This window comes from Xylocopa sonorina, chromosome 10 (assembly GCF_050948175.1).
Source record: "Xylocopa sonorina isolate GNS202 chromosome 10, iyXylSono1_principal, whole genome shotgun sequence".
NCBI lineage: Eukaryota > Metazoa > Arthropoda > Insecta > Hymenoptera > Apidae > Xylocopa > Xylocopa sonorina.
The window spans coordinates 12482007-12510000 of record NC_135202.1 but is presented as its reverse complement, the minus strand read 5'-3'; the positions used below and the strand labels follow the sequence as shown (position 1 = coordinate 12510000).

At 38.4% G+C, this 27994-nt stretch overlaps 8 protein-coding genes and 1 non-coding gene across 10 annotated transcripts in view; 5 read left to right on the top strand and 4 right to left on the bottom strand.

Moving 5' to 3' along the window:
* Mlh1 (DNA mismatch repair ATPase Mlh1) overlaps positions 1-21696 on the bottom strand; it is a 58701-nt gene extending 37005 nt beyond the window's left edge. The window contains exons 1-9 of one of the 2 annotated variants that reach the window (XM_076902473.1): positions 21508-21696; positions 21382-21445; positions 21106-21305; positions 20790-21018; positions 20495-20696; positions 19278-20409; positions 19119-19182; positions 18849-19047; positions 18456-18767 (exon numbers count right to left, since the gene is read on the bottom strand). In XM_076902473.1, coding sequence (XP_076758588.1) covers positions 18475-18767; positions 18849-19047; positions 19119-19182; positions 19278-20409; positions 20495-20696; positions 20790-21018; positions 21106-21305; positions 21382-21445; positions 21508-21620 — 2496 coding nt within the window. In that variant the 5' untranslated portion in view covers positions 21621-21696 and the 3' untranslated portion in view covers positions 18456-18474. The remainder of the gene's footprint in view (positions 1-18455; positions 18768-18848; positions 19048-19118; positions 19183-19277; positions 20410-20494; positions 20697-20789; positions 21019-21105; positions 21306-21381; positions 21446-21507) is intronic. The other variant, XM_076902474.1, reaches the window with a different exon arrangement.
* On the top strand, positions 1801-3579 carry Rpi (Ribose-5-phosphate isomerase). Its single transcript, XM_076902289.1, has 6 exons — positions 1801-2010; positions 2133-2193; positions 2451-2566; positions 2651-2784; positions 2870-3011; positions 3107-3579. The coding sequence occupies exons 1-6, from the start codon at positions 1870-1872 to the stop codon at positions 3293-3295; spliced, it is 783 nt and encodes a 260-aa protein (XP_076758404.1). The 5' UTR covers positions 1801-1869; the 3' UTR covers positions 3296-3579.
* On the bottom strand, positions 3953-4025 carry Trnak-uuu (transfer RNA lysine (anticodon UUU)). The gene has a single exon. It is a non-coding gene; the product is annotated as a tRNA-Lys (tRNA).
* Positions 8027-9299, bottom strand: LOC143428256 (uncharacterized). The gene is made up of 5 exons (XM_076902980.1): positions 9217-9299; positions 9016-9144; positions 8705-8929; positions 8353-8597; positions 8027-8287 (listed from the first exon to the last, which is right to left on the bottom strand). The coding sequence occupies exons 1-5, from the start codon at positions 9296-9298 to the stop codon at positions 8027-8029; spliced, it is 942 nt and encodes a 313-aa protein (XP_076759095.1). The 5' UTR covers position 9299.
* Positions 9622-11322, top strand: LOC143427877 (nucleoporin Nup43-like). Its single transcript, XM_076902366.1, has 7 exons — positions 9622-9803; positions 9914-10018; positions 10140-10264; positions 10345-10469; positions 10539-10690; positions 10764-11010; positions 11078-11322. The coding sequence occupies exons 1-7, from the start codon at positions 9690-9692 to the stop codon at positions 11248-11250; spliced, it is 1041 nt and encodes a 346-aa protein (XP_076758481.1). The 5' UTR covers positions 9622-9689; the 3' UTR covers positions 11251-11322.
* Positions 11471-15783, top strand: Dhx15 (DEAH-box helicase 15). Its single transcript, XM_076902476.1, has 9 exons — positions 11471-11621; positions 12210-12565; positions 12652-13346; positions 13437-13667; positions 13753-13972; positions 14138-14260; positions 14355-14545; positions 14775-14937; positions 15025-15783. The coding sequence occupies exons 1-9, from the start codon at positions 11572-11574 to the stop codon at positions 15150-15152; spliced, it is 2157 nt and encodes a 718-aa protein (XP_076758591.1). The 5' UTR covers positions 11471-11571; the 3' UTR covers positions 15153-15783.
* Roe1 (grpE protein homolog, mitochondrial Roe1) lies at positions 16715-18214 on the top strand. Its single transcript, XM_076902484.1, has 4 exons — positions 16715-16885; positions 17270-17699; positions 17773-17856; positions 17945-18214. Exons 1-4 carry the CDS (start codon positions 16797-16799, stop codon positions 18050-18052), a joined length of 711 nt encoding a protein of 236 aa, XP_076758599.1. The 5' UTR covers positions 16715-16796; the 3' UTR covers positions 18053-18214.
* A 1775-nt stretch (positions 21697-23471) lies between the features above and the next one.
* Positions 23472-25766, top strand: LOC143428654 (heat shock 70 kDa protein cognate 4). The gene is made up of 3 exons (XM_076903699.1): positions 23472-23707; positions 23799-25043; positions 25126-25766. The coding sequence occupies exons 1-3, from the start codon at positions 23503-23505 to the stop codon at positions 25611-25613; spliced, it is 1938 nt and encodes a 645-aa protein (XP_076759814.1). The 5' UTR covers positions 23472-23502; the 3' UTR covers positions 25614-25766.
* LOC143428255 (uncharacterized) lies at positions 25670-27065 on the bottom strand (the record flags this gene model as incomplete). Its single annotated transcript, XM_076902979.1, has 3 exons — positions 26360-27065; positions 25838-26289; positions 25670-25753 (listed from the first exon to the last, which is right to left on the bottom strand). Coding segments are annotated over exons 1-3 (1242 nt in total), but the record flags the coding sequence as incomplete, so codon positions are not given.
* Between the last annotated feature and the right edge of the window lie 929 nt (positions 27066-27994).

Sequence of the window (27994 nt, the reverse complement as noted above, 5' to 3'; positions counted from 1 at the left end):
TTTATTATTTTTTTTTTTTTATTAAATACATTTGTTAATACACATGTATACGGATATACACGATCAAGAACTGTCGCAGCGTTGCCTTCCTCACGTTAGGATTTCCTTTTCCTTGAGGAATGTCGTAGTATTGTACATCGTATTGTTCAGCGAAAAAAAAAACAACTTGAATACAACATGCGTACACTGTCGACCAAAACTGAACATTTCTACGATGAAGAGAAATATTCGGTTCAGATCTCCGACTCTATCATATATAAATGTGGCTAACGTGTTCATGATCGAGTGAAAACTTTAATTGATAAAATAAAAATTGTGCCGTATTTTATAATGTTCTCATTTTAAGCCGAAGTTCGGAGGAAAACATTCGTTGTGCGTACGTTATTCTGTTTCTAAAATTCTTTTATTTCTAATTCTGATCAAAGGAAGATGCGAGTGGTGTACGGAGGGGAGACGCGTGATAGAACAGATTTGTAGGAACTAGGAAAGCGCATATAGGTATTAATACTAGAAAGAAGACAGCGTTGAAAAACAATGTAGTGGCTTTTGTGGCCCCTTGAAATCTAAATATTTCTCTTTTTACATTTTTCTTTGCTGTACTTGACCAAGGGTGGTGTACGGGATGGAATGGTAGATCGATGAGACGAAGTCTCCCATACAATGTCCTTTCCAGTTCGTCGAGCAAGATCAGAGATTGTAAGTGAGAGCGAGAGGAAGAAAGTATGTATGTGATGCGTGTATGTATGCATCTATACATATGTGTGAATGTGTCAGCTTGTACGAGAAAAGAGAAACTGGAAAAGGAATACAATCTTTTTTTCTCTCTTCATCATCTTTTTCTTTATATTTCTTTTTTTTTCTTTTTTGTTTTTCTTCTCAGAGAGTAATTGAGAGTGGATACTCGCAAGTTGAGCCGAAGTAGCATTAGGGAAATAGTAGGGAAAGAAAGGAAGATACATAAGAAGGTGAAAGGTACAGAGAAACTATATCTTTGAATATAGACCATTTATTTATATTACATTTCTAATGTTATTGCAAAGTTATTGGCACATAAAATCATAAGAAATTTTAACAATTTTGTTGGGACAAAGAACCGTGGTAGACATCCTATCTAAATGATGCAAGTGATGTTATAGATAGTTAGATTTTGCACGATTGTTGTGCATTGATATTTGCAAGATTACCATAATTCGGCTTTGCTTGTTGATACACGCACTCTGAGAGAGCACACATTATGCGATGCAAACTACACATGTTCCATTTTTTTTAATTCGCTTCAATCCGCTCTAATAATATCTGCTAGAATAATGAAATTACCGTATAAGGATTGCATGTGTGTTTGCGGATTTTTATCTGATTTTTAAAGAGGAAAGAAGCCGACCTTCTTTTTTATTCAAATGTATACGGGCGTAACAAACAAAAATGAAAAAAGAGAAGAGAGGAAGAGAACGAATGAACGAGAGAGATTACGACGAAACAGAAATATTCTGCGTAACACGTTGAAGTGAAAAGTGTTGACTATTAAAGTAATAATAGCGGATGTGTGTGTGTGTGTGTGTATTATTGAAATGTAAATGGTTGTCGTGGTTGTATTTTGTGTTATTCGCCTCTGATGCTAAATATAATGGAAATTCGATTAAATCGCATCGTGTTTATGTTTATTGTATGTAATATAGAGAGATTTTCGAATAATCAAATTACATACTTAGAATAGAATCATTTGAAGTTGAATGTAAGTTTGAATTTAGTCGGCAGACTTGCGCACATGTATTCCTTTACGATTGGTCTGTCTGGACGGTCATCTTGAAGAAGAATGATTTTGAAAACTCATGAAAACGATAGGTCCGTTTGGTGATATGATGTGCACGCATGGTATTTATTGAAAATTTCTGTTTACAGTTTCGCGGGATCACAAAGATTTTCAGTGTACCAAGGAAATTGCTGAAGATGGGACCCCTCGAGAATGCTAAAAGGATCGCAGCATATAAAGCAGTTGATCAATATGTGAAGGTAATTTTCATTTCAAGTTAATTGCATATATATATATATATATATATACATATATATAATTGGAGGTTATGTAAACTAGCCGGTGTTTTATAATTTGAATTTTGCACGTAATTATTTTACAGAATAACAGTGTTATCGGGATTGGTAGCGGGTCTACTGTAATATACGCTATTGACAGGCTCGGTAACAATATTTTATTTCGCACATAAACATTATTATTTTTAACAAATTTGGTCCCCTCTATTGCTATAGCTCACAGTTAATTTTCGCATGAAAACATTACAGTCGACCTTTGAGCCCACCAGCAGATAAGATAATAGTCGATTTGAATATGATCGAAACAAGTATGTTTCAGTTTAAGAATGACGAGTAATTTTGTTATAGCGAAAGTGAATGATAATTACAAAATATAAGTCGGTAAAAGTATATGTACTTTTCAGTGGAACGCGTGAAGGAAGAGCATCTTAATGTTATTTGTATCCCAACTTCATTCCAAGCTCGCCAGCTGATATTAAACAATCACCTTACATTGGGCGACCTGGAGTCCTATCCTAAAGTAATGAACAATTTTTTATTTCTATTATTTATGAAAAGTAGTTTTATTATCAGTTACGTTATTATTATGCGAACATCGAAACAGTTGGATTGTGCGATCGATGGAGCAGATGAAGTTGATTCCAATATGAATCTCATCAAAGGTGGTGGAGGATGTTTACTTCAAGAGAAAATTATCGCCTCTTGTGCTAATCAGCTTGTTATAGTAGCCGATTATACGTAAGAGTGTTGTATTTGCAAGAGAAAAGTATATTTTAGAGTAAAATCTGCTTTCACACATTTGTACTTGTTAAAATTATTTTAGAAAAAATTCACAACAACTTGGTCAGCAATATAAAAAAGGGATTCCTATTGAAGTAATTCCTATGGCATATAATGCTGTTCAAAAAAGAATCGAGGATAACTATGGAGGAATTGTACAAGTTAGGATGGCTTTGGCTAAAGCTGTAAATACTCTTTTATCTAATCTGTTTATACATATCGATGAATCTTACTCTCTTCCTCTCTCATTTTTTTACATAAAATTTCTTTCCTTGTACAGGGTCCTGTTATAACAGACAATGGTAATTTCATTCTTGATTGGCAGTTTCCGCAAGGTCTCGATAATTGGAATCAAATTAATGTAGAGATCTCAATGATTCCTGGAGTTGTCGAAACAGGACTATTTATAAAAATGGCAAAAAAGGTGTTTTTTGGAATGCCAGATGGCAGTGTTAAAGAACAGTCTTAATGCGTTGGATTCACATTGATTTAAATCTCTATAGTTATATAGGTGTTTTATAATATTGATATTATCAAATGATCTTTAGTTTAAAATTATGACAAATAGACTCGAATGATCCTAGTTATTTGTTCCTCCGAAGTGATTATCTATTTCGCAATATGTATTTTACTTCATTATTCATTTTCATTAGACTCATTTATGTTTAGATCGATTTAAACCACATGGCATTCTATTTAACAAATGAATTTCAAAAGAGATTGTATCCTTCAGACTGAAATGTTTTCTGTACTTTTCCTTTGTATATTTGTATTTTAATTTATGAGGACAACGAAAAACTTGGGATACTCGTATACAGTTTAGTATCAGGTTTTCTGTTTCTATGGTAAACTTTGTTACCACCGAGTGTGCTAACAACGGTGCTAAAATAATTATATACAGACTATATGTGTAGTAATGCGATATATAGTTCGATGTAAAATCAAAAGTTACACGAATATATAAATAAAAATTTATATACAACGTTACGCAGTTTTATTTCCAACTGATAATCTAACATTATTGGATAGAAGTTGTAGAAATAATTTTTGTTAATTGAATGTTTTAGCTTGAAAAAATGAAACATATTATCTATGATGATGAGAGTGATGTTGCAAAAAAGTTATACGCCCGAACAGGGACTCGAACCCTGGACCCTCAGATTAAAAGTCTGATGCTCTACCGACTGAGCTATCCGGGCGCTTGTCAATTCAATCTTCTCAATTTGCTTATTCTCTAATTTTACTTAAAAAAAAAATTATATTTTCATCGATTACGTTAATATTAATTAACAATATGTACCAAATTATGTAGATAAAAATCATTCCCCTTACTTTTACATTTCCCTACCAAGATATACTGCCGTTTACGTTCTCACTTAATTTTTACAAAGACATTTTAGTTGAGCATGATATAACATGTTCCTAAAATAATGTTCGTTCATAATTTTAAAAATAAAGAGCTTCATGTAAATACATACACAAAGAGTCATAATGCTTTTACAAACCGTTGGGTCTATTGTGACTTACAATATTAAGTCGGTTAATTTAAAGTCAATTATAATATGTACAGGGTAATTCTCTACTCATGTGACAAATTTTTACAGCTGATATTACACCTCGAAAGCATCAAAAAAGTTCATATAAACCTAGGTCCGATTTGCAACAAAAGGCAGAGAATGTTCCTTTGAGCCCTACAGAGGTGAAATGTGGAGTCTTTGATGTAGCTTCTTTTGTAGGCTCTCTCATCTTAATTGCAGAATTTTAGAGTACTGTTGAGTAAATAAAGAAATTCCATAATTTTCATTGAATCGAAAGAGTAAGATAAAAATACTTATATCTCCCGCTTTAGAGGGAAGAAAGAGAAAGATATATAAGAAAGCTATGGGAAAGTAGGAGACAGATGATGCTGACCCTACTGTAGAACCCCCGGCGCCATCTCTGTGAAAAGTGCTCAAACTGGTCGCACACAATTATCGACAGCGAAGTAAACTAGTGAGACCTACTAGCGCCATCTCTCGGAGGAGCGTTGAAACTAGTCGGGCATTAGTTTCGCTACTCTTCGCAGAGATGGCGCTAGTAGTTCTCAGTAGTTTACTTCGCTGTCGATAATTGTGTGCGACCAGTTTGAGCACTTTTCACAGAGATGGCGCCACGAGTACAAAAATTTTTTTAAATATTAAATTTATTTTTTTATTTTTCTTTTGCATTTACGCCCTACAGAAGTGAGGAAGTCTTTGGATTGGGCCGGGATGCAGAAAGTTAAAAATGAAACGAACCCTTTTAGTGCTATGAACGCATACATACAGTTCACCTGCAGTTTTCACCATTTCACACGAAATTTCTTTGCTTCCGTGTGGCGGAATAAGAAACTGATTATATCATCAGAAAGCTTAGCGAATAAAGAAGTTTTCGAGCAAATTGCTGTTCTCCGCATTTAAAAATAATTACCTAAATAGGAGGTTCAAGTTTTTGTAATTTACAAATTCTGCCTCCTAAGATAAATTTAAACTTTTATTGCTCCAGCTGTTTTCGAGCTTCATCAGGTAAAATACGGACTATTATAATAGCAAATTTATTGCTTTGCATCTTCGTTGCGTTTGAGGTGTAGTATGAGCTGTAAAAATTTGTCACACGAGTAGTGAATCACTCTGTACGTATACTAATTGCACTATAATAATTTTGAAAGAGGTCGTAGTAAAAGATTGGTATGTTTCACTAGTGAAATACGCGATACGCGTTCCATTTCTAAAACTGGTGTGTTTGATATCGATATTGGATTTCGAACTATCCACTTAATTTCATGAAAAAGAGAAGGATTATGGAATTTTAATGAACGAAGGAGCACAAGGGGTAGAGATGTCGAGGGTTGAACGTCCTTAGCGTAACTCAGCGGGTTCTGATGCGCGAACGTTGTAAGTACTTAACTCCGGCTGCTTTCCTTTGATTTATACCAAGTCTCTTGTCGGTCAGCCACTGGTAAGCTGCTCCTTACATTCGGCTCGATCCTTATATTGTACACATACATAATTTTATATTTCCAATACTCGCATGTTTATCTATTACATAGTTTACTACTTCTTTGAATCAAGTACAAGTGGGATAACGCGTTACGGTTTAATAGAATATACCATTGAAATCTTTCATGGTTCTTTTTTGTTATATGTACCTAGGTATGTACATAAAATGAAACGTTCCGTTCCTGTACACTTTTTAGAATCTTCATTGCACTTGGTCAGAACAACAACAATTAATGTTTTAATATTTGATGTTAGTCGCGTCAGAAGTCGTAATGGACGATGCTGATGGCGAGGATGAAATGCACACGTTAAGTGCATAATTTCTGTGTCTCTCGTATCGTTTAGAATGCGAAATTTACCTAAGACTAACTGCATTCTGCATAATAACAAGAATTAAACGTACCGTTCCTTGAACCATTATGAACAGTCATGCGTTGTTAAGGCGCATGCATTTACGCCCTCGTACGATATCGAAGGAGGGGGTAGTATTTGAAGAGCTGACGCGCGATTTCATCCCTCATACAGAGACTTGACTCCTTACGCGAGCAGCAGCTGTTTTCATTGAACAACCGATTCGAGATAGAACAAGTCCAACAACGATCGAGATCTTTTCTGCCAATTTCGGAAACTGATCTCCACGGCGCTAGTATCATTCGATATGAAGGTAAGATTTTCGCTTTTTCTACTTTTCGTCGGACCCTCGAGATATTACAAACGTGCATATCTACTCTAAAATGATTTCATTAACAGTCATCTCCTTTATAAACATACCATAAGCTCGTCGCTCATCAAGTTGAATTCATTCTATACGTAGTTCCAACATAGTTGATAGATTTTTAAACAGACTGCGCTCGTCTCTCGATTCCGTTCGCGTAATTGCTTACTGTTCGATAAAAAGAGAAAGATTATCTATCCATCTATCCATCGAGGAGAACTTTACAATTGTTATGCAATTATCTGGTAAACGAAAAAAATGTTTACTCGCAGGAACGACCAACGTATCGCTCGAAGGGACGGTCGACCGGCTAGTATCGTTTTAGTTCGACATTAATTAACCGCAAGTACAAACCTGATTAAGGCCATAAGCAGATTATAACAGTTAACATGTTTGAAAGGTTCACGGTGTGATACTTACGTAATCAACATACTTTGCCAGAAATTACTGGCGCTATACACGCTCCTGTAGTAATTATCGAGACTTCGTTGTGGATTTTAAGCGTTCTCATTAGCGTTTCATTAACGTTTCATAACTGTGCCGTGAAGTTTATCAAATAATAATGACAACTTTTGTAAATAAAATCTTCCTCCCTTACTTTAGGTAACCAGTTGCGTAGGATGGATTTTCATACTCGTTTGCTTAATGTACGTGGCACATTGCGAGAAATCTCCGAGTAAGGTAAACTGTCGTCGTTACAAGTAAATGCGATCGATAATTATTTTGTTAATCGATTAATCAGATTGTATGTTAGGTCGAACAACAATTCTTGTTGGATGCTTTCACCACAGACGAATCGCTCAAGATGAAAAGACCATTCTGCAACGCTTTCACCGGTGAGAGAAAACATTACGATGCTGATCGATATTAAAAATTAATCATAAAACCAACGTCTATCGTTACTAGGTTGCGGAAGGAAAAGAAACTTGAGCGAAAACCCATCGGATTCTCCGGATTCTCAGGAAGTAACTGGCAGCATTCGTATTCCGCTTTCTCTCTACAGAGCACTGTTGAGGGCAGCCACTCAATACATTCGAAATACAATTGACCACGACACGAACGAGTTTCAACTGTTCCAGACAAAACCAGTCCCGCAAGTATATCTATCCGATAGAATGTCTCATCATAAGAGGTTCGATATTCCATCAACGCCTCTAAATTAACTTTAGATTGGCTTAAATACATAAAAAGAAAAAAAAAAAAAAGAAACGAAGGAAAATATATATATATATATATGTATATACATATACATATATGATGAATAATAATGGGAACCGTTCCGGAAGGTGAATATTAAAACGAAAAGGAAAGAAGAAATAGTTTTTTCGTTCCACGTCCTTTCTCATCCCTTCCTCTTAATTGGATAAAGAATTTTTATTTAACCGACAACAAAATATACTAAAAGAGTATAATTGTATCTATTGCTATACTAGGCATACGATCTCTTCTTAAATCATGCGCAACGTGTTTAAAGATAAACCGTTAGTTTAATCGTAATAGCCCCATCTCGGTCAGAAATATATCTCATGGTTTTCGATAGCGGATGAATAGAAAATGGTAAGTTGGGGAAAAAAACCTGTCGCGAGGCGCTTAGTCCAACGCATTCTGGATTATCTGGTTCTCCAGTTAATTTTGGCCGGCCCCAAAAATATTCCGAGCAAAGCGTCGATGGATCCCAGATCCGTGATCGTCGATCTTGCCGTGTCTGCACGGGCGAATGATCTAAAAGCTGATGTCCGCGTCACGATCAATCTCTAATAGGGGAAGATGAAAAAAGAAACACTTCTTTTTTACCTCGAGACGAATCTTATGGGAAAATGGCCATTCGAGGATAGAATCGTGGCGACCGCGAGTCAATCCGACACCTATGAAAACTGTACCGTCCGGGAAATATCGTGGCGTAACTTTGATATACATAGCGTATCCATTCTGGCCTACGTAAAACGTCGAGCTGCGCTCGGAACGAGCGGTTTTCCAACTGGCAAGCTTCTCGTCGAAACGTTTTATTTGCCAGTAATAAAAGAAGACGCTCGTAGACCCTGAAACGTACGACGACAACGTAAAAATTTCTATGCTCTTTTTTACGCGGGCTTCCTTCTTTCGTGCCGAATCTCCGCTTCGATTGCGTACACGTATGCATACGAACCGTTTACCGATGAAATTCTTTCGATCGTGTTGTTGAAATTATCGATTTCCGACTGTCTCGAAGATAATCCATCGTTTTCATCTTCGTAGTAATCGTTGTTGTAAATATTTGCCAGTTTTGTAGAACGTTTCCTGTTCTCTGTAATCGCGTGCAGTAACATCTTGATTTCTTTCAGTTCTTTGCACAGATTTTCTTCGAGAGTTTGCAGCCTCTCGTCGATCAGTTCTGAATATTTACGAACCAAATGTTGTAAGCTGGCGATAGAAAATTATTATAGTACAATTCGAAAATGAATTAAAAAATGTTCCTACTCGCGTTACAAGCTCCAGTAAGCACTCTTGTAACACTGGCACGTGCGCTCGCGACTAATTCCTCCGTAGCAATTTTACAGGTTGCGTGTTGCGTTTCTGTAACATCTTCGTCGCTCGTTATATTTTTATCTACAATACAGATTGTAACATACAAATTGTAAGGTGTATCGTAATTCAAGTATCGTTGAATCTAATACTTACAGAGTCCCGAGACGGTTGCATCGCAGCGTGTTAAGTAGAGCGTATTCAAATATAAGAAGAAGAATAAAAGGATCGGTGTCATCTTGAACTCGATAATTCGAAATTATACGGCCAGTTAAATAAAGTCAATGATCATCGTAGAATTGTTAGAATTTAGTAGACACTGTTTCGCTCGAGCACTATTTACTTTTCAAGTATATAAGTAGTCATGTCACCGCTTGATCGCCACGTAACTGTCCTCTGTATCTCTCACGAGTAATAAACCCTACCTCTTTCTTGTGATCAACGTCTCAACCGAAATCATCGCTTCTCCTCTATTTGTTCTAAAACGAAATATGTAACCAACGTGGGTAGTGGTATAGGTGTCGGTGTACTTGACCGCATCGCGTTGTTGACAGTCGCGTAGGGACGCGCGTACACGTTAGGTGCCGGGTTTGGTATTTTCTCGAAATTAAGTCGTATTTTATAACAGAATGAGCGAAAATGTACAAGGGACATTTGTGTCGGAAAAAGTTTCCAAGATCAGATGGAAACACGAAGATTTCGAGGAAGCTAGCAATTTTCTAACCGGTAGTTGGGACGATCCGGTAAGGTTATCTTTCACTCTCCGTACTTAACCTATTGTACCCTCCTCCAATACTATTGTTATGTTCAATTATGCGAATCGTTTATCATTTATTTATTTACTGCATGTTAGGTAAATAAAATAACTCATTGGACGTTTCAAATGAACGACGACGGTGAATCTTGTCCGGCGGTTGTTTCCTCTTACGCGATTCTTGGAAACGTGACTGAGATCAAGGTTTTTCTTTATATAGATAGTAATAATGATGATGATGATGATGATGATGAATAATAATAATAATAATAATAATAATAATAATAATTCGTTCCGTTTGACCAATATTTTATTCTTCCCGCAGTTCATTTCAAAAGATTTCTTTGTAGTATCAACGTCCATAGGGACCGTTAGACTGTTGCAGATCCACGAAAATCCATACGCACAATTTAAAGAACATATGTCGTGGGAATTTATACATAAATTTAAGTGAGCTCCATCAATCAAGATTTCTTCTCGCATATCGTACATTATGTGTTACGTTACATTAACGCTTAATAATTTAATAGTAAAACAAGCGATTACGCATCTTGCACCGGGCTTTCAACATTCGAACAGGATATAGTTTCGGTAGGAGAAGATGGAAGGATTAATCTTTTAACGGCTGGGCAAAAAAAGCCAGTCAGAACTATCGGTACCATTGAATTTTAAGCGCGTCAAGTTTGAAATACCAATCGTACGAACAGCTAAATTTACTTTGTAGACGATGCCGATAGCTGTTCTATATATTGCATCGATTTCCTAAGGCACAACGAGATACTTACAGGAAATTTGAGGGGCCATATGAAAGTTTGGGATTTAAGAAACGATCAAGATCTTCCAGCTACGACATTTATGCTTTCCGATCAAGCAAAAGTATAATCACGTTATTATTAAATGGTAACTAGTGTCTCGTTGGCATACGTTAAAGCAAAGTGATTGCACGCAGACAGAAGCTACAAGTATTGCTCATCATCCGACTCAGAGACATATCGTCGTGGCTGGTGGCGGTGACGGTAGCTTAACGGTCTGGGATCTAAGACATAATACGTATCCGATGTCCCAACTTAACGCGCATGCCAAAGCTGTTAGCGAAATACTCTTTCATCCGGATAGACCAGAAAATTTATTCACCTGTTCAACTAGCGGCGAATTATGGCATTGGAATAACGCGCAACATTCAAAATTAAATTTAGGTAAGTTTCCGAGTGGAAAAAAAATAAAATTGAATTTTCCATCGACTAACGCAGGATTAATCTTTAGATTCTACAAATACGCATTGGTTAAATACAGTCGGTACAAATGGTAAAGTGAACGTAATGTCACTCTGTAGCGCTATGCACAAGCCAATAAACAGTATTGATATTGATAGATCAACGTTACTCTTTGGATGCGATAACGAAGCGTTGTACATTGTTAGGAATATAGCTGTTTAACGACTAGCTTATTCCGATTATTATATTTTTTCAAGCTGTAATACACTAAAGAATAAATATCACTTTTGCCTTGATACCTGCTTTAACTTTACTTTTATATAAATTCGAAATTACCCGCGCACGGAATCGGGATTTCTGTTAGTCCGCGGTACGTAACATGTACTCGCTTGTTTCATGATGGTACGCGTAGCTCCATCTCTCGTTGGTTTTCGTTATCACGGTTACAGGAAGCTTTAGCCTGCTAGTTTGCCATTTTGTGACGCCTTGTGTGGAAGTTCGTAAACAGATTTTACTTTGCTTGCCTGCGGAGGGACAAGAATTATGTCAAAACGGAGAATCGAGGTTGTCGATCCGTATGTCAAACGGAGAGCGTGAGTGTTTAGGCGTATTTTCTATTGGAAAAATATATGAAACAAGAAGATATGAAACATGTTACCATGTGCATTGTTACACCAAGTTTCTCTACTATTATCGCGCATCACGTTGAATAAATCTCTTTTGTCGGCATTAAATCGTATCTCTAAATCGGCCCGGTTAATTAACAAGATTAAGTAACAAGAGAATTTCATCGGTACAACTATTTGAATTGATAAAACAAATCTTTTCTGTTCTGTTGCTGTTAACTTGTTTGGTCAACTCATCCGTAAAGGTTCTCAACTGAATTTTTTCTTCCCCCATGCGTGTATCGTGTACTAATATTTCTGAGAAAAGGTTTATGCTACTTCGCGAAACGATTTTCCTCCAAACACGCGTACACGGATCTATCTATCTATCTATTGTTATCAACAACTTTTTATTTCATTGATTTTCATAATCAACCGTTGCCGCTTATTTCGTTCGTTGCCATCCCGTCGTACAGCTCATCCTTTCGAGAATCGTTTCATATTATTGAAATTCGATTCAATTTCATCCATCAATTTGGTTCCATGATTCAATTGTTTTTGTCTTTATTTGCGTAGAGATGGCTCGACCACATCCAACAGTACCACTACACCTTCGACGGCACCGAAAAGTCAAGTTCAGTTAAATCCCTATACAGGCCTGCCTTACACTCCGAGATATCATGAATTTTATAAAAAAAGAATCACCCTACCTGTGTTTGAGTATCGTGCTGATTTTATGAGGTTATTGGCGCAACATCAATGCATCATGCTCGTCGGTGAAACAGGATCCGGCAAAACTACGCAGATACCGCAATGGTGCGTAGAATATTCAAGGTGTATCGGTGCCAAGGGTGTTGCTTGCACTTCGCCGAGGAGGGTAGCGGCAATGTCCGTTGCGCAAAGAGTTTCAGAAGAAATGGACGTTGCGTTAGGTGTGTATCGTCGTCCCTTGCCCTTCCGGTTACGAAAGTTTGACCAGATATTTATGTACGTGTCGTATGCTAATTTTGTCGAACAGGTCAAGAAGTAGGGTACAGTATTCGTTTTGAAGATTGCAGTTCTCCGAAAACTGTACTAAAATATATGACCGATGGTATGCTTCTACGCGAAGGCATGTCGGATCCTATGCTGGATGCTTATCAAGTGATATTATTAGACGAGGCACACGAAAGAACTTTAGCCACAGATTTGCTTATGGGTGTGTTAAAGGAAGTGATTAAACAGAGACCAGATTTGAAACTTGTGATTATGAGTGCAACTTTAGATGCTGGAAAATTCCAACAGTATTTTGATAACGCGCCTCTAATGAACGTACCTGGCAGAACTCATCCTGTTGAGATTTTTTATACACCCGAACCCGAAAGAGATTACCTGGAGGCTGCTATCAGGACTGTTATTCAAATACACATGTGCGAAGAAGTAGCGGGAGACTTGCTTCTATTCCTAACTGGCCAGGAAGAAATAGAGGAAGCGTGTAAGAGAATCAAAAGAGAAATGGATAATTTAGGCCCGGAAGTAGGTGAACTTAAATGTATACCACTTTATTCTACACTGCCCCCAAATCTTCAGCAGAGAATTTTTGAACCAGCACCGCCTACAAAACCTAATGGTGCTATTGGTAGAAAAGTGGTAGTTTCAACTAATATTGCCGAAACATCGTTGACCATCGACGGTGTTGTCTTTGTGATAGATCCCGGTTTTGCTAAACAGAAGGTATCGTACTTAACCGCATCATCCCTTTCTTCTCTTACCGTAGTTTCAAGTTCAGTTTTATTTATCCGCCTTGTATGATTCGGACCACAGGTGTATAATCCGAGAATTCGTGTAGAGTCTCTCCTTGTATCGCCTATCAGTAAGGCTTCTGCTCAGCAACGAGCAGGCAGAGCTGGTCGGACGAGGCCGGGAAAGTGTTTCAGATTGTATACCGAGAAGGCGTATAAAAATGAAATGCAAGATAACACTTATCCCGAGATCCTAAGATCCAATCTTGGTAGTGTTGTATTGCAATTGAAGAAACTCGGTATCGACGATTTGGTGTGTACCATGTTTTAACGAACAATTTTCTTCGTTTCTTCAATTTTCTTCGTTAAATGTAACTCTTTATATTAATCGTCTCTAGGTACATTTCGACTTTATGGATCCTCCTGCACCAGAGACTTTAATGAGAGCTTTAGAACTCTTGAATTATTTGGCCGCTTTAGACGACGATGGAAATTTGACAGATTTGGGCGCTGTGATGGCAGAATTTCCATTAGATCCTCAATTGGCGAAGATGCTTATTGCATCGTGCAATCATAACTGTAGTAACGAGATATTGAGCATTACCGCTATGCTGTCAGGTAAAGTATTATTAAGAGTAATATTTCTTTTCTTGTCGTGACATTAGGTTGAAATCTGTTTCGCGTCGAATTTGAAATGTTAATAATACGATAAAAGTGAAAGTTACTAAGTCAGGATCATGGTAAGGTAACGTGGTTTTAAATTGATGATTGATATTGTATTAGTCCCGCAGTGTTTTGTGAGGCCGAATGAGTCGAAGAAGGCTGCTGACGATGCTAAAATGCGATTTGCACACATTGACGGAGATCATTTGACGTTATTGAATGTGTATCACGCCTTCAAGCAAAGTAAGAATTTACATATTTACATATTTTCTGCGGACTCTTTTCAGTTTTCGGTTATATTATCCTTTGAATGATTTCCTTTCTCGCCCGTCCATAGACTTCGAAGATCCGCAATGGTGTTACGATAACTTTGTCAATTACCGATCGTTGAAGAGTGGCGACAATGTTAGGCAACAACTAAGTAGAATAATGGATAGATTTTGTTTAAAACGTACATCAACGGATTTCACGTCGAAAGATTATTATATAAATATCAGGAAAGCGCTTGTGAACGGTTTCTTCATGCAGGTAAATACGATTGAAAATAATTTCTGTAAGAAAACGTTCTCTTACGATATTAAGTTGTACTATTTTTCTCGTCTTGTCTGGGTTTTTTTTTTCTTTCTTTCTTTCTTTTTTTTCTCTTTTTTTCTACTTTTCCCCCCTCTCTCTCTCTCTCTCTCTCTCTCTCTCTCTCTCTCTCTTTATCTCTCTCTCCCCCCCGCCCCCTCCTATTCTTTCCACACATACGATATAGGTCGCGCATTTAGAAAGGACCGGTCATTACTTGACTATCAAAGATAATCAAATTGTACAGCTTCATCCAAGCAGCTGTTTGGATCATAAACCTGAGTGGGTGATTTATAACGAATTCGTGCTTACGACCAAAAATTACATTAGAACAGTTACGGATATCAAACGTAAGTTGTACGCATTCCTATACTCTCTAAATAGAATCCATAGGAAGAGAAATAAATTTGGGAGTGAACTGTAATCTTTCTTTATAGCTGACTGGTTGTTGAAAATAGCGCCACAATATTACGATTTACAAAACTTTCCACAATGCGAAGCAAAGAGACAATTGGAAGTGATCCAAGCAAAGTTAGACTCGAAACAATATCAAGAAGGATTCTAACCTTTATGTAGTTTAGCTATCTTCAAAAATGATGCGAAACGATTGATAATGTGCGGTCGATCTGTTTACACCGTTGCATCAGGCACGTGGTTCTTTAAAACGTAAAGCCAAACACACATATTAAACGTAATGAGACACAGCTGAAGGGGTAGTCGTATTTTTCACTTAAAACATGTAAAGAAAAAGACAAATTTTAACGAACGTTTATAATTTTGTACAAGCTTTAACAGAACTTGTACATTTTTTTTAGGCTCGTGCGCCGAAAAATTTCACTGTTTGTAGACCTCGTTCGAATCGTAACGTGAAACAATTGATTGAATAGTCCTCTAATCTGCTAGAAGGCACGTGGAAGACGTATAGTTGAAAAATCCTTTATTTATGTACATTGAAAGGAAATTTAGCGACTAAGTAATTTTACCGGTAGAATTTGTTGATCAACATTTGCACACACAGAACGTAATGTTAGATAAAAATAGACTAATTTTTGTATTAAATGTTGAACAAGTACGCCAGATAAGGAGTATACAATGCTTGCTATCGATAATCGAAGGGTAGTAACTACTTTATGCGACCTTCAACGCGATCGATTGTACTATCTGTTTGCTGTTTTTTCTTGAAATTAACTAATAATACCGTTCCTGTGTTGAATACTTCACATTTTTCAAATATATCAGAACCGCTCTGAAATCATTATATATATATATTCTTACGATGGAAATAACTTGAACTTTGCAACATTTTCGTTTTTATTTACAATTAAACATAATTACGTTATTACGGTATGTTTTAGAAGAATTTTCCACAAAATAAGAAATATTAGATTTCCAATCAGCAAAAGGACGCGGTAACGTTGAAGAAATAAAAACGAATTTGTAAATTGTAATATGAAAGATATTTCAAACGGAACGAAGTATGTGATGATGGGTTTCTGAAAAATTCAATTCATTATCTTTATCACTGTCGCAGCGAGAAATTATTTTCCAGTGTTGTGTCACATTATTGTTCGAATAATAAATTTTTGAGGATGTCTTGTGCATTGAGAAGTATCGTTGAGTATATTTTGTATGACTCGTTTTCAAATTAAAAAAAAAAAAAAAGAAAAAAAGAATAGGTAGTTTGAAACTTGATGATTTGTCATGCCATACGATTCATTCATTCATTCATTCGTTTTTATTATTATTATTATTATTATTATTATTATTATTTTTTTTTCTTACCACGGTTAGCAATTTTTTGTTCGTTCAAACGCATTAAATGAGAGTTTCAAATGTTGTAAATAAAAGAGAAGGCTGGTATTGTATTAAAAAAGAATTATATACGGAATCACAAGAGTTTTAGAATCGCGAATAGTTTTCATTGTATCGTGTCACTTCATTCCAATAAAATATTGAAAATATGATAACGGTTGTAATAATTTTTAATGAACGCCATCTAAATTATAAAACGTATACTTATCGATCGAAGATTGAACTGAAATGTTGCGTCAAGTTTTACGTAACAGATCGAAATATGTATTTATTTGTTGGTTACACATGTTTTCGTCCCGGTCTTTCGCGTCGCAACACGTATTTGAGAACCACTGAAAAAGCACGAGGATCGCTGTGTGTTTCACCATTCACCGACTTTTATGAAATTCTAAAAGCTATGGCATCACTCATGGTACCGGTTACAGCGAGATTCACTCGTGTTACGATTGATATTTTACAGAATATAAATAAGAATATTTTACTTAGGTAAGATTTCACGTTTCGTAGTATTTCATCTGGATTGTTAAACACGTGCGATTCATTAAACGTGTGTAATAACGTACGAATAGAGGTTAGATTGACTAAATGTTATTACTTGTTATTTTATATTATCAAGGATAACGATTTCTTAAACGAAATTTTGATATACATATACATAGACATATTATAATTATATAGAATGGGAAGATAATCGTATTTTCGAAGTTCAAGTGAAAATTTATAAAAGAAATCCATGTGATTCGATTACGAATCGAAAGGAAGTTAAAGATTTTCAATCGCAATTTTTAGTGCGATAGTTATTTTATTCTGATGATCGATCGAAGTAGAAGAATGTAGTAATGATAATTTATTCTTTTGCGCGATTAAAAGGTTACCACTCCAATCGTCGCATGTATCTTGGCAAAGGCAAGAGTACAGTACGATTACGGAAGAAAAGAAGCCAGAAAGTGGTGAATCACAGTCCCCAGCGTTGGAACTAACGGAAATTGAAAAGAAATTTAAAGCAGACATTGAACTGCTTAACAAGGAACTAACAGACCTGAAGAGTAACAGAAATGAGCTGGAAGACAAGTATAAAAGGGCGCTCGCTGATGGAGAAAATCTTAGAGTTAGATTAACGAAGCAAATCGAAGATGCAAAAATCTTTGGTATTCAAGGTTTTTGCAAGGATCTTTTAGAGGTAGCAGATATTTTAGGCAAAGCTACAGAGAGTGTACCAAAGGACGAACTTACCGAAAAAAATCCACATTTAAAGACATTGTACGAAGGTTTAAGGATGACAGAGGCACAACTACATAAAGTAAATAAGAAAATATGATACTATAGAGTAAAAAAGTTTTGTTAAATTATTACGATGAAACATTTTTGTATAGGTGTTTAAAAAGCATGGTTTAGTTTCGTTAAATCCGTTAAACGAAAAATTTGATCCGAATCAACACGAAGCACTATTTCAACAGGTATGATATCTATATTTTCTTTGGACGGAACACATTTTGCGCTAGCTAGATAATAAATGGTATTAACAAGGAGCATGCTTTTACATAGGAAGTCGAAGGTAAAGAGCCAGGAACAATCGTTGTTGTATCTAAATTGGGCTATAAGTTGCACGAACGTGTAGTAAGACCAGCATTGGTTGGTGTTGCCAAAGGATAATTTATGCTGTGTCTGTATAATTGATTTAAATGAAATCGATCGTAATTTTATGAATGTTATTTTCAAATGAAATATTGTAATCAGATAAAGCGCAGATCGTCATGTAATTGATATTATATATAAATGACAGGGGCGACAAGTATAGAAATTTTATAAAAATAATTTGTTCTTATTTTGTTAAGTTGGAGGAAATAATAATATTGTAGCATACGTAAGAATTTTTATGTTTGATCGATGGAAATAGTTTTGTACGTATTGAAACAAGTTATTCATTTTGTTACGTCGTGTTTTGTATTTGTTATATTTCACGAAAACATAATAAAGTGAAGGAACGTACATGATGTAATATCAAAAGGATAGGTGCGAAAAATTTTCTCTAAAATTATCGTAATCCTAATATAACTAAACGTATGCTTAAAAGTTTAACATCTTTCAAAAACTTTGTACAAGTCGGGCAAATTAGCTATTTGTAATATCGTTGAGTCGTGCGCAAAATATTTAGACGGAAGCAAGCTCTCTTTAATCGCAGAGTATAAAACATGTTCCGTAATATACTTCCAATCATGAGCACCGTGTACGGTACTCATTTGGCTGTAGTACTTTGCGGTTTCTCTACAAATGCTTCGAAAACATGGCTGTTCTGTCGACCACTGTACTTCGGTAGCTAATCGTAGTACATACAGGGGAAGACCAGCCTCGCACGGGTAATACTTTTCTGGAAAAAACAAAAGGAAAGAAACAAAAGAGGGGATAGTGTTGCAACTTGTTCGTTACTCTATTCGAGCAGTCTATTTACCCAATAGCGCTGGTAAAGACTTTAAATTTCCCGCTTTGTCGATAACCAGAGAAAAGTATTCCTTTAACATATCTGCCTTCTCTAATAATAGTTCTTTAACATTTGTGGCTAACTCCTCTTTCGGTCCATCTTCTTCTGTCCATCCAGCTTCTTCGGTGCCCAATCCTAACATAGCTATATCGTATAAGGGGATTGGATTCTGAAAATAAGTATAATTAACATAACATAATGATAATAATTTTGTGCGTCGATCCCCGAGGTATTGCTTACCGAAAATTTGATAACTCCGTAGTTAGCAAAATCATAGAGCATAATTTGATAAAAGAGTTCCTCCCTGAAGGAAAGTGATAATCAACGTTCATCTTGTACGTATGCGGATATTATGAATGTGTTTCACGAAAATATAATACGCAGTGCATTCGAACTTACGCTAATTTTTTTGTATCGCACAGATACAAATTTACTCCGCTTTGAATTAAAGCAGACGACTGATCGATGCAACCAACAAAAATTAATCCTGACAATATGTGTGTCAGACCTTCGTGACACTCTTCCTCCGCTTCGACGCGCAATCTCAATACGCTCGTTAATTTTACTTCTCTTCGAAAATTATTTATCGAATAAGATTTAAAGTTGTGCACGCGTTTAATTTCATTAGCCTCTTTCGCATCGTTACTTTCTATTTCATCAGGTTTATGGTTATTACCATCTTCGAGTTCGGCATTTTTAGCTTTTCCCTCCTCCGGTATAGTTTTTCCACTGCCAAAGAGTTTGTATACCTGTTTGCGTGCTTTATCCGCTATAACGTCGATGCGCGTCTCTTTTACAGATTCATCTGTTGCATTTTCGTCTACTATATCATTCGTAATGTCCGGCAAACCTGACGTTGACGCACTTGTATCGTTTACAATGTTGCTCCATGCACTGTTCGATTTGTTCTTTGTTTCTATTGCTTTCACAGGAGTTGATGTATCTATTTGCTTTTTGGTACTATTTACGTCTGACGCTGAACGTTCTATTATATCTGCTTCTCTTTTATCCTTACCTACACTATCTCGTACGTTCACGTCAACTTGGTCCTCGTCTAATTTATTGTCATTCGATCCTTCTGTTACGCCACTATTTTCAGATCTATCATTGCTCCTAGCGTCTTTCGTTGCTGTACGGACGGTAAAATTAAATCTGTCTAATTTTTGATCGGATGCGCTAGTTCTGATCATTTCCTGAGGACGAATCTTTTTCACTTTATCGATGTTATTGCGTTGTTCCCCTTCGTATTCCGGCAAAACCTCCTTCAAAACATCTTTGGTGATATCTGCCTTCGGTAATCGTGCCTGTACGTAAAATGTTCTGGAACCGCTACTACCAGATAATTTCTCGTCTAAACTGAGTTTCATTCTTTCGAGAATAGAGTCTTCGTGAAGGAATTTAACTTCGTGTTTTGTTGGATGAACGTTAACGTCAACATTCCGCGGTTCAATTTCTAACGACACGTAACACCATGGATGAGCTTTTTTTGGAAGATAAAAAGAATAAATTTCTTCCAACATTTTTCGAATTGCTAAAACAAAATCCGTCCGGAAACTTACGATTTCCATTTATGAAATTTTTAATGAAATACTAAAAGAAATAAAACGAACACTTACAAGATGATTCTACCAATCTATTATTAATAAAGAGAAGCAACGTCATCCTCTTGCTGGTGTAATTTGGATTTGTTATCAGAGCGTGCATCTTAAATTTGAACGTATCATCGTTGTGTTCCACTTCTAGTAATTCGCGAAACACCGGATTACCGTAAAGTATTCTAATGTTATTCATCTTGGTTGAATTGTACGGCGTACGGACCTAGTCGTTTGTAACTACCGTTTGTTTTTTGTACATTCGCAAATGATAATGTTCGATTTGTATAATTTTCATTTCTTATATATAGTAGTGTACCTGAGGTGATATTTCACCGTGTTTCTTTAATACAAATCCTACGTTGGGATTATGTATAGCATATTTTGTAACTACATCTGCAATTTTGTTAAATTCTTCAGAAGGATTCGATAAAGCCTTTCGTCTGGTCGCAACATTGTAAAATAAATTCTCTATTAATATAGTAGTGCCTTGGTTTCCAGCGCACAGTTTAACCGGACCTTTTAATTTACTATCAACGTACGATGCTCTAATAGGAGAAGGAAATTGTTAGAAATTATTTAAAACCAAGAGTTTCTGGCCAACTATCTGAAGGAACAAAATCTACCAAACGTACTTGTAAGCGCACTTCTCGTCCAAAGTTTTGCTGGTGATCGTTAAAAGGGATACATGGCTAATGCTCGCCAAAGCTTCACCGCGAAATCCAAAAGTCGATATTGCTTGAAGATCTTCGAACGTTTGCAATTTACTTGTCGTGAATCGTTCGCAAACAATATCCATATCTTCCTTCCTGATACCAGTCCCATTGTCTTGAATCTGACATCGATACCAAGCCGAGAATATTTTGAATAGAGTAACAATGGTTTTTCATTGAAATAATTCGAGAAAATACCTGTAACAACTTTAGTCCGCCTTCTTTAACGATAATTTGTATATTAGTGGCTTTTGCGTCAAGGCTGTGAAACAGATAGAAGCGTTAGTAGGTAAAACTAATTCAACGATCTTTCAAATATTTAACCTGTTTTCGATCAATTCCTTTAATGCATTTCCCGGTCTTTGTATTACTTCGCCAGCTGCAATTCTATTTACTACGACATCGTCTAATTTTTTAATTTTCTTCGGTACATTCATATTCAATGGCAGAGTGTTTTAGACTTTCCTCGAAATTTCAAGAAACGAACCTCCAACGTATACACGTTTCCATCCACCTATGGTCCCTCGTAGAGAACCCATCCGTGTCTCGTAATACAGTTAATACCGATAATCTCGTAATACGCCGAATTATTATAAGGTAATACGCCGAAGAGTAATTAAAAAAAAGTAATAAATAAATATAATCAATTTTATCGCTCCATATATTTCATAGAAATCGTACGTGCGAGTATGTTTAATTTTGTTTTCGCGCCAGATATTTGAATCTAAAATTAACAAATTGCGTAAGAAAGAATACGATGTGGACATTTTGTACAGTAGATACAAGTCGTTGTTTATTATTACTCTCTACTTATAATATTAAATATACATGTAATTATATGTGTCGATAATTTGTAGAAAATTTCGCATAGTTCTCGATCAATCTAGAAATCGTTCGCAACGGTATCTTTCAATATCTCGTATCTAGACGTATGCAGATGTTGGCATGTTTATTAACACGAGAGATATACGTAAATTGCTGATGAAAATGAACCTATTCTTAAATCGGTTAGCACATCGGGCAGGCGAAAATAGTAATATTACAAAACGATCTAGAGAGACTTTCGACGATCCGGTATTTGTAGAAATCAAGATATTATACATATATATTTAAATATAAATATTTAAATATGTACTCAAGGTTTTACGTACGAGTGTCCCTTGAATTTGAATTCAAGGGACACTCGTAATATGATCGTAATCGACGAGCGTAAGTTTATTTAGTCCGTGTCTCGAACAAACGAGAAAAGATTTAGCCAGCTAATTATAACAGCAATTTTCGATGCAACACGTACAGCGATATACAGCGCAAAGGGAACGTACGTTCGCGCGTTCAGCAGCATTAGTCACCATTGCCATCTATTCGAAGAATGCTGAAACTTGTTAAGCAGAGTGGAAATTGAATTTCGATCAATTCGAACGTTTATCACGGAACAAAATTACGCTAAAAACGTTCGTATATCTGGTGAGTCGAAGACGATTTAGATTGCGCGATCTCTTCGAGAAGTATTGAAACTGACCGGTTCGATCGGTTTGGCCGATTCTCGCAGAGATGGCACCACCAGTCCGCGATCGGTTTACCTGACTGCCGGTAACAAGGTGCGACCAGTTTGAGCGTTCTCCGTAGAGATGGCGCCACGTTGGTCACGTTGGTAACGTTGGTGACGAGAGGAAGGCGTAAGATTACGTCTGAAATGAATCAGCCTGTAGGCGTGAACACGTACTTTCCAGCACCTTTCCGTTGTTATCTGTCGCCTTCTTTCGATATATTTATAACTCTGGTTCTGGATGCGTCTAGAACACCGCACCAATGGGAGGTCGCGTTCGAAGGAGCGCGCCGCCGTGATTGGTCATCCAGAGAAATTTCTCGAACCGCGAGATTTGGTGTATTAAAGGGACGGCCGCGCGTCGGACGGTCAGACACGTTCGAGCAAGCGAACAGTGAAGATTCGCGTAGTTGCGTACGAGCGGAAAGTTGCCACGATTTCGATAACGATAGAAAAGGTAAGCGCACTCGGTGCGTATATTGCGGATATTGCGGTAGTGCGAGAGTGCGGTACGACGAGACGAAATTCATCCGTTACACGATATTATCGTTTTCCATTAATTTCGTTACCGTTGAACTTGGCCCTTTCGTCGAGTTCTATTTTCGTCGATGCGTCGTCGTCTTCCGTTGATTCGCGTACGCGCGTCTATTATTTACCAACTGTTGGCAACTCGGCGCGAATTGCCAGGCGATTATAAATAGCGTACGTGAATTGCGTGTAATTTTTTGTATCTTTTTGCCAGCAGAGAGAGAGAGAGAGAAAGAGAAAGAAGAATGTCGAAGGCTCCAGCGATAGGAATCGATTTGGGCACCACGTATTCGTGCGTCGGTGTTTTCCAGCATGGGAAGGTGGAGATAATCGCAAACGATCAAGGAAATCGAACGACACCGAGCTACGTCGCGTTCACGGACACCGAGAGATTGATCGGGGACGCGGCGAAAAATCAGGTCGCGATGAATCCGAATAACACGATATTCGGTAAGTAAAAATGATACATAAGGGAGATGAGGTGCGTCAAAGGTTTTCTTTACCTATTTTCCTTTTAACACCTGGTTTGTCGCGAGAACAGACGCGAAAAGGTTGATCGGGCGTCGATTCGACGATCCAATGGTACAGAGCGACATGAAGCATTGGCCGTTCACGGTGGTGAACGACGGGGGCAAGCCGAAGATCAAGGTCTCGTACAAGGGCGAGACGAAGACGTTCTTCCCGGAGGAGGTATCGTCGATGGTGTTGACAAAGATGAAGGAAACGGCGGAGGCGTATCTTGGTAAAACGGTAACGAACGCGGTGGTAACCGTACCCGCGTATTTCAACGACTCTCAGAGGCAAGCGACGAAAGACGCGGGCGCGATAGCCGGTCTGAACGTTCTCCGAATAATCAACGAACCGACCGCGGCCGCGATCGCCTACGGACTGGACAAGAAGGCTTCCGGTGAGAAGAACGTGTTGATATTCGACCTCGGGGGTGGCACCTTCGACGTGTCGATCCTCACCATCGAGGACGGGATATTCGAGGTGAAATCGACGGCGGGCGACACGCATCTGGGCGGCGAAGACTTCGACAATCGTATGGTGAACCATTTCGTGCAAGAGTTCAAGCGAAAGTACAAGAAGGATCTGAGCGTGAACAAAAGGGCGGTCAGGCGGCTGAGGACCGCCTGCGAGAGGGCGAAACGTACATTGAGCTCGTCGACGCAGGCCAGCATCGAGATCGATTCCCTGTTCGAGGGTATCGATTTCTACACCTCGATAACCAGGGCCAGATTCGAGGAACTCTGCGCGGATCTGTTCCGTAGCACGCTCGAGCCGGTCGAGAAGGCACTGCGAGACGCGAAGATGGACAAGGGTCAGGTTCACAGTATCGTTCTCGTCGGTGGATCGACGAGAATACCAAAGATTCAAAAGTTGCTGCAAGATTTCTTCAACGGGAAGGAACTGAACAAATCGATCAATCCGGACGAAGCGGTCGCCTACGGGGCGGCTGTACAGGCCGCGATCCTGCACGGCGACAAGTCCGAGGAGGTGCAGGACTTGTTGTTGCTCGACGTGACACCTTTGTCCCTGGGTATCGAGACCGCTGGCGGTGTCATGACCACTTTGATCAAGAGGAACACCACGATACCGACCAAACAAACTCAAACGTTCACCACCTATTCCGACAATCAACCCGGTGTTCTAATTCAGGTATACGAGGGGGAGAGAGCTATGACCAGGGACAACAACATCCTCGGGAAATTCGAGCTGATCGGGATCCCCCCAGCGCCAAGGGGTGTGCCTCAGATCGAAGTTACGTTCGACATTGACGCCAACGGTAAGCCCTACCTTGTATCGCGAGTATAATATTATAATCGTTACCATCTTTCTGATCTAATCTATTCCCTTCCCCGTATCAGGTATACTGAACGTGTCCGCGATTGAAAAGTCGACCGGTAAGGAGAACAAGATCACCATTACCAACGACAAGGGTCGATTGTCGAAGGAGGATATCGAGAGGATGGTGAACGAAGCGGAGAGGTACCGCAACGAAGATGAGGAACAACGGGAGAGGATATCGGCGAAGAACTCGCTCGAGTCGTATTGCTTCAATATGAAGAGTACGATGGAGGACGAGAAGATCGGGGACAAGATCGCCGCGTCGGACAAGGAGAAGGTGATAAACAAGTGCAACGAGGTGATCTCGTGGTTGGACGCGAACCAATTGGCCGAGAAGGAAGAGTTCGCCGATAAGCAAAAAGAGTTGGAATCGGTCTGCAATCCGATCGTGACGAAACTGTACCAGAGCGGCGGTGGGTTCGCGGGTGCTCCGGGCGGAGGTAGCGGCGCCGCTGGTGGCGCTGCCGGTGGTGCTGCCGGTGGCCCGACCATCGAGGAAGTCGACTAATCCGTCTCGTTCCAATTTATTTTCATCGCCTTTTCTACCAATCGGAGTTGCCCCGAGTAATTGTCCCTTTCTCCGGACTGATGTTCCGGCTTGTAAAATTGTACCAGTATAATCAGATACGTGGTGATAACGCTGACAAACTGAAAACGAATCGGTTAATTAGTCGTAGTAATTTCAAGAGACTAAGATTAGTAGTCTTGTAAAACTACACCTCTCTCGCTTACTCTTGTCAATAAAGAATTGTTCATCTCGAAAAAGTCGCACGCCGTGAAAGTGACTCGATACCGATGCAATTCCAACGAGAAATCGTTCAACTCGTCCCGGATAGGTGAACGGCACGTTTGTTCGTCGTTACGACGGTTGTTCGAGAAATTTCGCGAACTGGCCAACTCGATGGAAATTTCGCGATCCGTGTTCAATCCGAACTCACCGATAGAGAGGCTAATTTTATTAATCTCCCGATGGGTAAGCGTGCAGACCCAACACATCAGAACGAATTGGCCACCGTAAATCATCCAGATGACGTTGTTCAAGAATATGAAACCGTTTTTCTTTTCCGCGGCGCTCATGTAGATTCTAAATAACTTTGCGACCACCAATACGAAAGCGTTCGTCGAGCACAATAGCAGATCTATGCCATAGATCTCGTTCACCGTCATTACCGCGGAGCATAATTCTGCAACAGAGACATGCTATGTTATATTAGATTATCACTTCGATCAGAAAGGGAGGCGTAATATACGTGCCGTTGTAAAGCCTTCGAATTCTTCGGATCTTGAACGCGATCGAGTAGCATCCGAACCTTTTCTTCGACGACTGTCCCATCGTTTCACCGATAACTCGGAATCTCTGACGGATCGTGTAGACGACGATGTCGAACACGAAACTGTTGATCAAAGTTTGCGCGATCGTGTAATAGAGAAGCAGATCCGAGGCGAAGATCTGATCGGGCGCCGTGAAGTAGTAATAAAGAACGTGAGCGATCAACGAGATCGGGCCGAATAATAAGACCGAGAGGATGGCCGCGATCTGCCCGATTCGCACGGATCCGTCGTCGATCGTCGATCCCTTTCCGATCTTCTCGTCGAAACGTTCCAACATCTCCATTAACTCGGGCCATTTGTCGTAGTGTCTTATTATATGGTAAACGTAATAGTAGGCTGCGAGGTGTCTACCGGTTTCGTTCATGCAGTACATGATCTCGAACAGTTTGCTCGTAAATTCTTTGCCGAAATTCGCGTCGAAATCCATCGCGCTGAACGCGACGATCACCGAGCAAACGGCAAAATGAATCGCTCGGATCAGCATGGTGATCCATTTCGGGGAATTCTTCGGACGACCGACGCCGACACCCAACAACCAGGAAGCGTACATTATCGGTCGGAGCGTACGTTCCGGAGGTACATTTCCGGGACGACCGTTCTCCATCTGAACGGTAATCTCTTCTTCCATCCCCCTCGAGTCGACGATCGTTTCGCGGTGGTCTCTTCTCTTCGAATTCGCGCAAACTACTGCCTACTACACCCTACTTTCCATCCTTTCCGCGTACCTTTAAAAATTTCACTCGATTTACAGGATTTATGCTCCTCCTGGCCGGCCGAAACCACTTTCCCTAAATTAAATTTCAATCGATCGAGGACAATTCGAGGTTCCATACACGTATATATATATATATATATATATATATATATATCGAAAAACGAGCTTTATTTGCCCAACGACTATATTACAATTTTATTATACATTAAACACTTAAAATGAAGTCAAACGATAACGCTGAACGCTGACCGGTTTTCCGTTGCCCCTTTGCCCTTAGAAATCGACAAATTCCCTCGTAACAACCGTGACCATCCTGATCATATCAATAATAATAATAATGATAATAATAATAATAATAATAATAATAATAATAATAATAATAATGATAATAATGATAATAATGATAATAGTAATTTCTAATTAAAATCGAATCAAGACGATCCTTCGTATCACGATCGTTTCTGAAATATGATAAATTGGGCGTATCTTTATGTTTCAACCTCGTTCGCGCAGGGTATTGCAATGTATGTATTGTATTGTATATAGAATCCTGTAATCGCGAAAACGTTCTCAAGGAGCTCGTCTCTGTTTACCTTTTTTCTTTTCTTCGCTAGTTTTTCTCTCTCTCTTTTTTTTTCTTTTTTAGATTTATTTAATTATTATTCGATCGGGAAAGGCAGCGTAATTATTCGAACACGAGACGACGTCGATACACGTATCTCTCTTTCTTGTTTGTTTGTTCTCTTACTGTTCTTATGCTCTTCTTCCGTTAAATGCGTTACAATCCCTCGTGCATGCTCGCTTTCTTACGTATATACATGTAATATATATATATATATATA

Coding starts and splice junctions, on each gene's coding strand:
- Rpi (XM_076902289.1), top strand. CDS start 1,870: ATGGTATTTATTGAAAATTTCTGTTTACAGTTTCGCGGGATCACAAAG. Junction 2,011..2,132: donor CAGTTGATCAATATGTGAAG/GTAATTTTCATT, acceptor ATTATTTTACAG/AATAACAGTGTTATCGGGAT. Junction 2,567..2,650: donor ACCTGGAGTCCTATCCTAAA/GTAATGAACAAT, acceptor ACATCGAAACAG/TTGGATTGTGCGATCGATGG.
- LOC143428256 (XM_076902980.1), bottom strand. CDS start 9,298: ATGACACCGATCCTTTTATTCTTCTTCTTATATTTGAATACGCTCTAC. Junction 8,930..9,015: donor TACTGGAGCTTGTAACGCGA/GTAGGAACATTT, acceptor GTAAATATTCAG/AACTGATCGACGAGAGGCTG. Junction 8,288..8,352: donor CCCATAAGATTCGTCTCGAG/GTAAAAAAGAAG, acceptor CGCGGACATCAG/CTTTTAGATCATTCGCCCGT.
- LOC143427877 (XM_076902366.1), top strand. CDS start 9,690: ATGAGCGAAAATGTACAAGGGACATTTGTGTCGGAAAAAGTTTCCAAG. Junction 9,804..9,913: donor CCGGTAGTTGGGACGATCCG/GTAAGGTTATCT, acceptor ACTGCATGTTAG/GTAAATAAAATAACTCATTG. Junction 11,011..11,077: donor ACATTCAAAATTAAATTTAG/GTAAGTTTCCGA, acceptor ATTAATCTTTAG/ATTCTACAAATACGCATTGG.
- Dhx15 (XM_076902476.1), top strand. CDS start 11,572: ATGTCAAAACGGAGAATCGAGGTTGTCGATCCGTATGTCAAACGGAGA. Junction 11,622..12,209: donor CCGTATGTCAAACGGAGAGC/GTGAGTGTTTAG, acceptor TTATTTGCGTAG/AGATGGCTCGACCACATCCA. Junction 12,566..12,651: donor AGAAATGGACGTTGCGTTAG/GTGTGTATCGTC, acceptor TTTGTCGAACAG/GTCAAGAAGTAGGGTACAGT.
- Roe1 (XM_076902484.1), top strand. CDS start 16,797: ATGGCATCACTCATGGTACCGGTTACAGCGAGATTCACTCGTGTTACG. Junction 16,886..17,269: donor AATAAGAATATTTTACTTAG/GTAAGATTTCAC, acceptor CGCGATTAAAAG/GTTACCACTCCAATCGTCGC. Junction 17,700..17,772: donor CAGAGGCACAACTACATAAA/GTAAATAAGAAA, acceptor ATTTTTGTATAG/GTGTTTAAAAAGCATGGTTT.
- LOC143428654 (XM_076903699.1), top strand. CDS start 23,503: ATGTCGAAGGCTCCAGCGATAGGAATCGATTTGGGCACCACGTATTCG. Junction 23,708..23,798: donor TCCGAATAACACGATATTCG/GTAAGTAAAAAT, acceptor TCGCGAGAACAG/ACGCGAAAAGGTTGATCGGG. Junction 25,044..25,125: donor GTTCGACATTGACGCCAACG/GTAAGCCCTACC, acceptor TCCCCGTATCAG/GTATACTGAACGTGTCCGCG.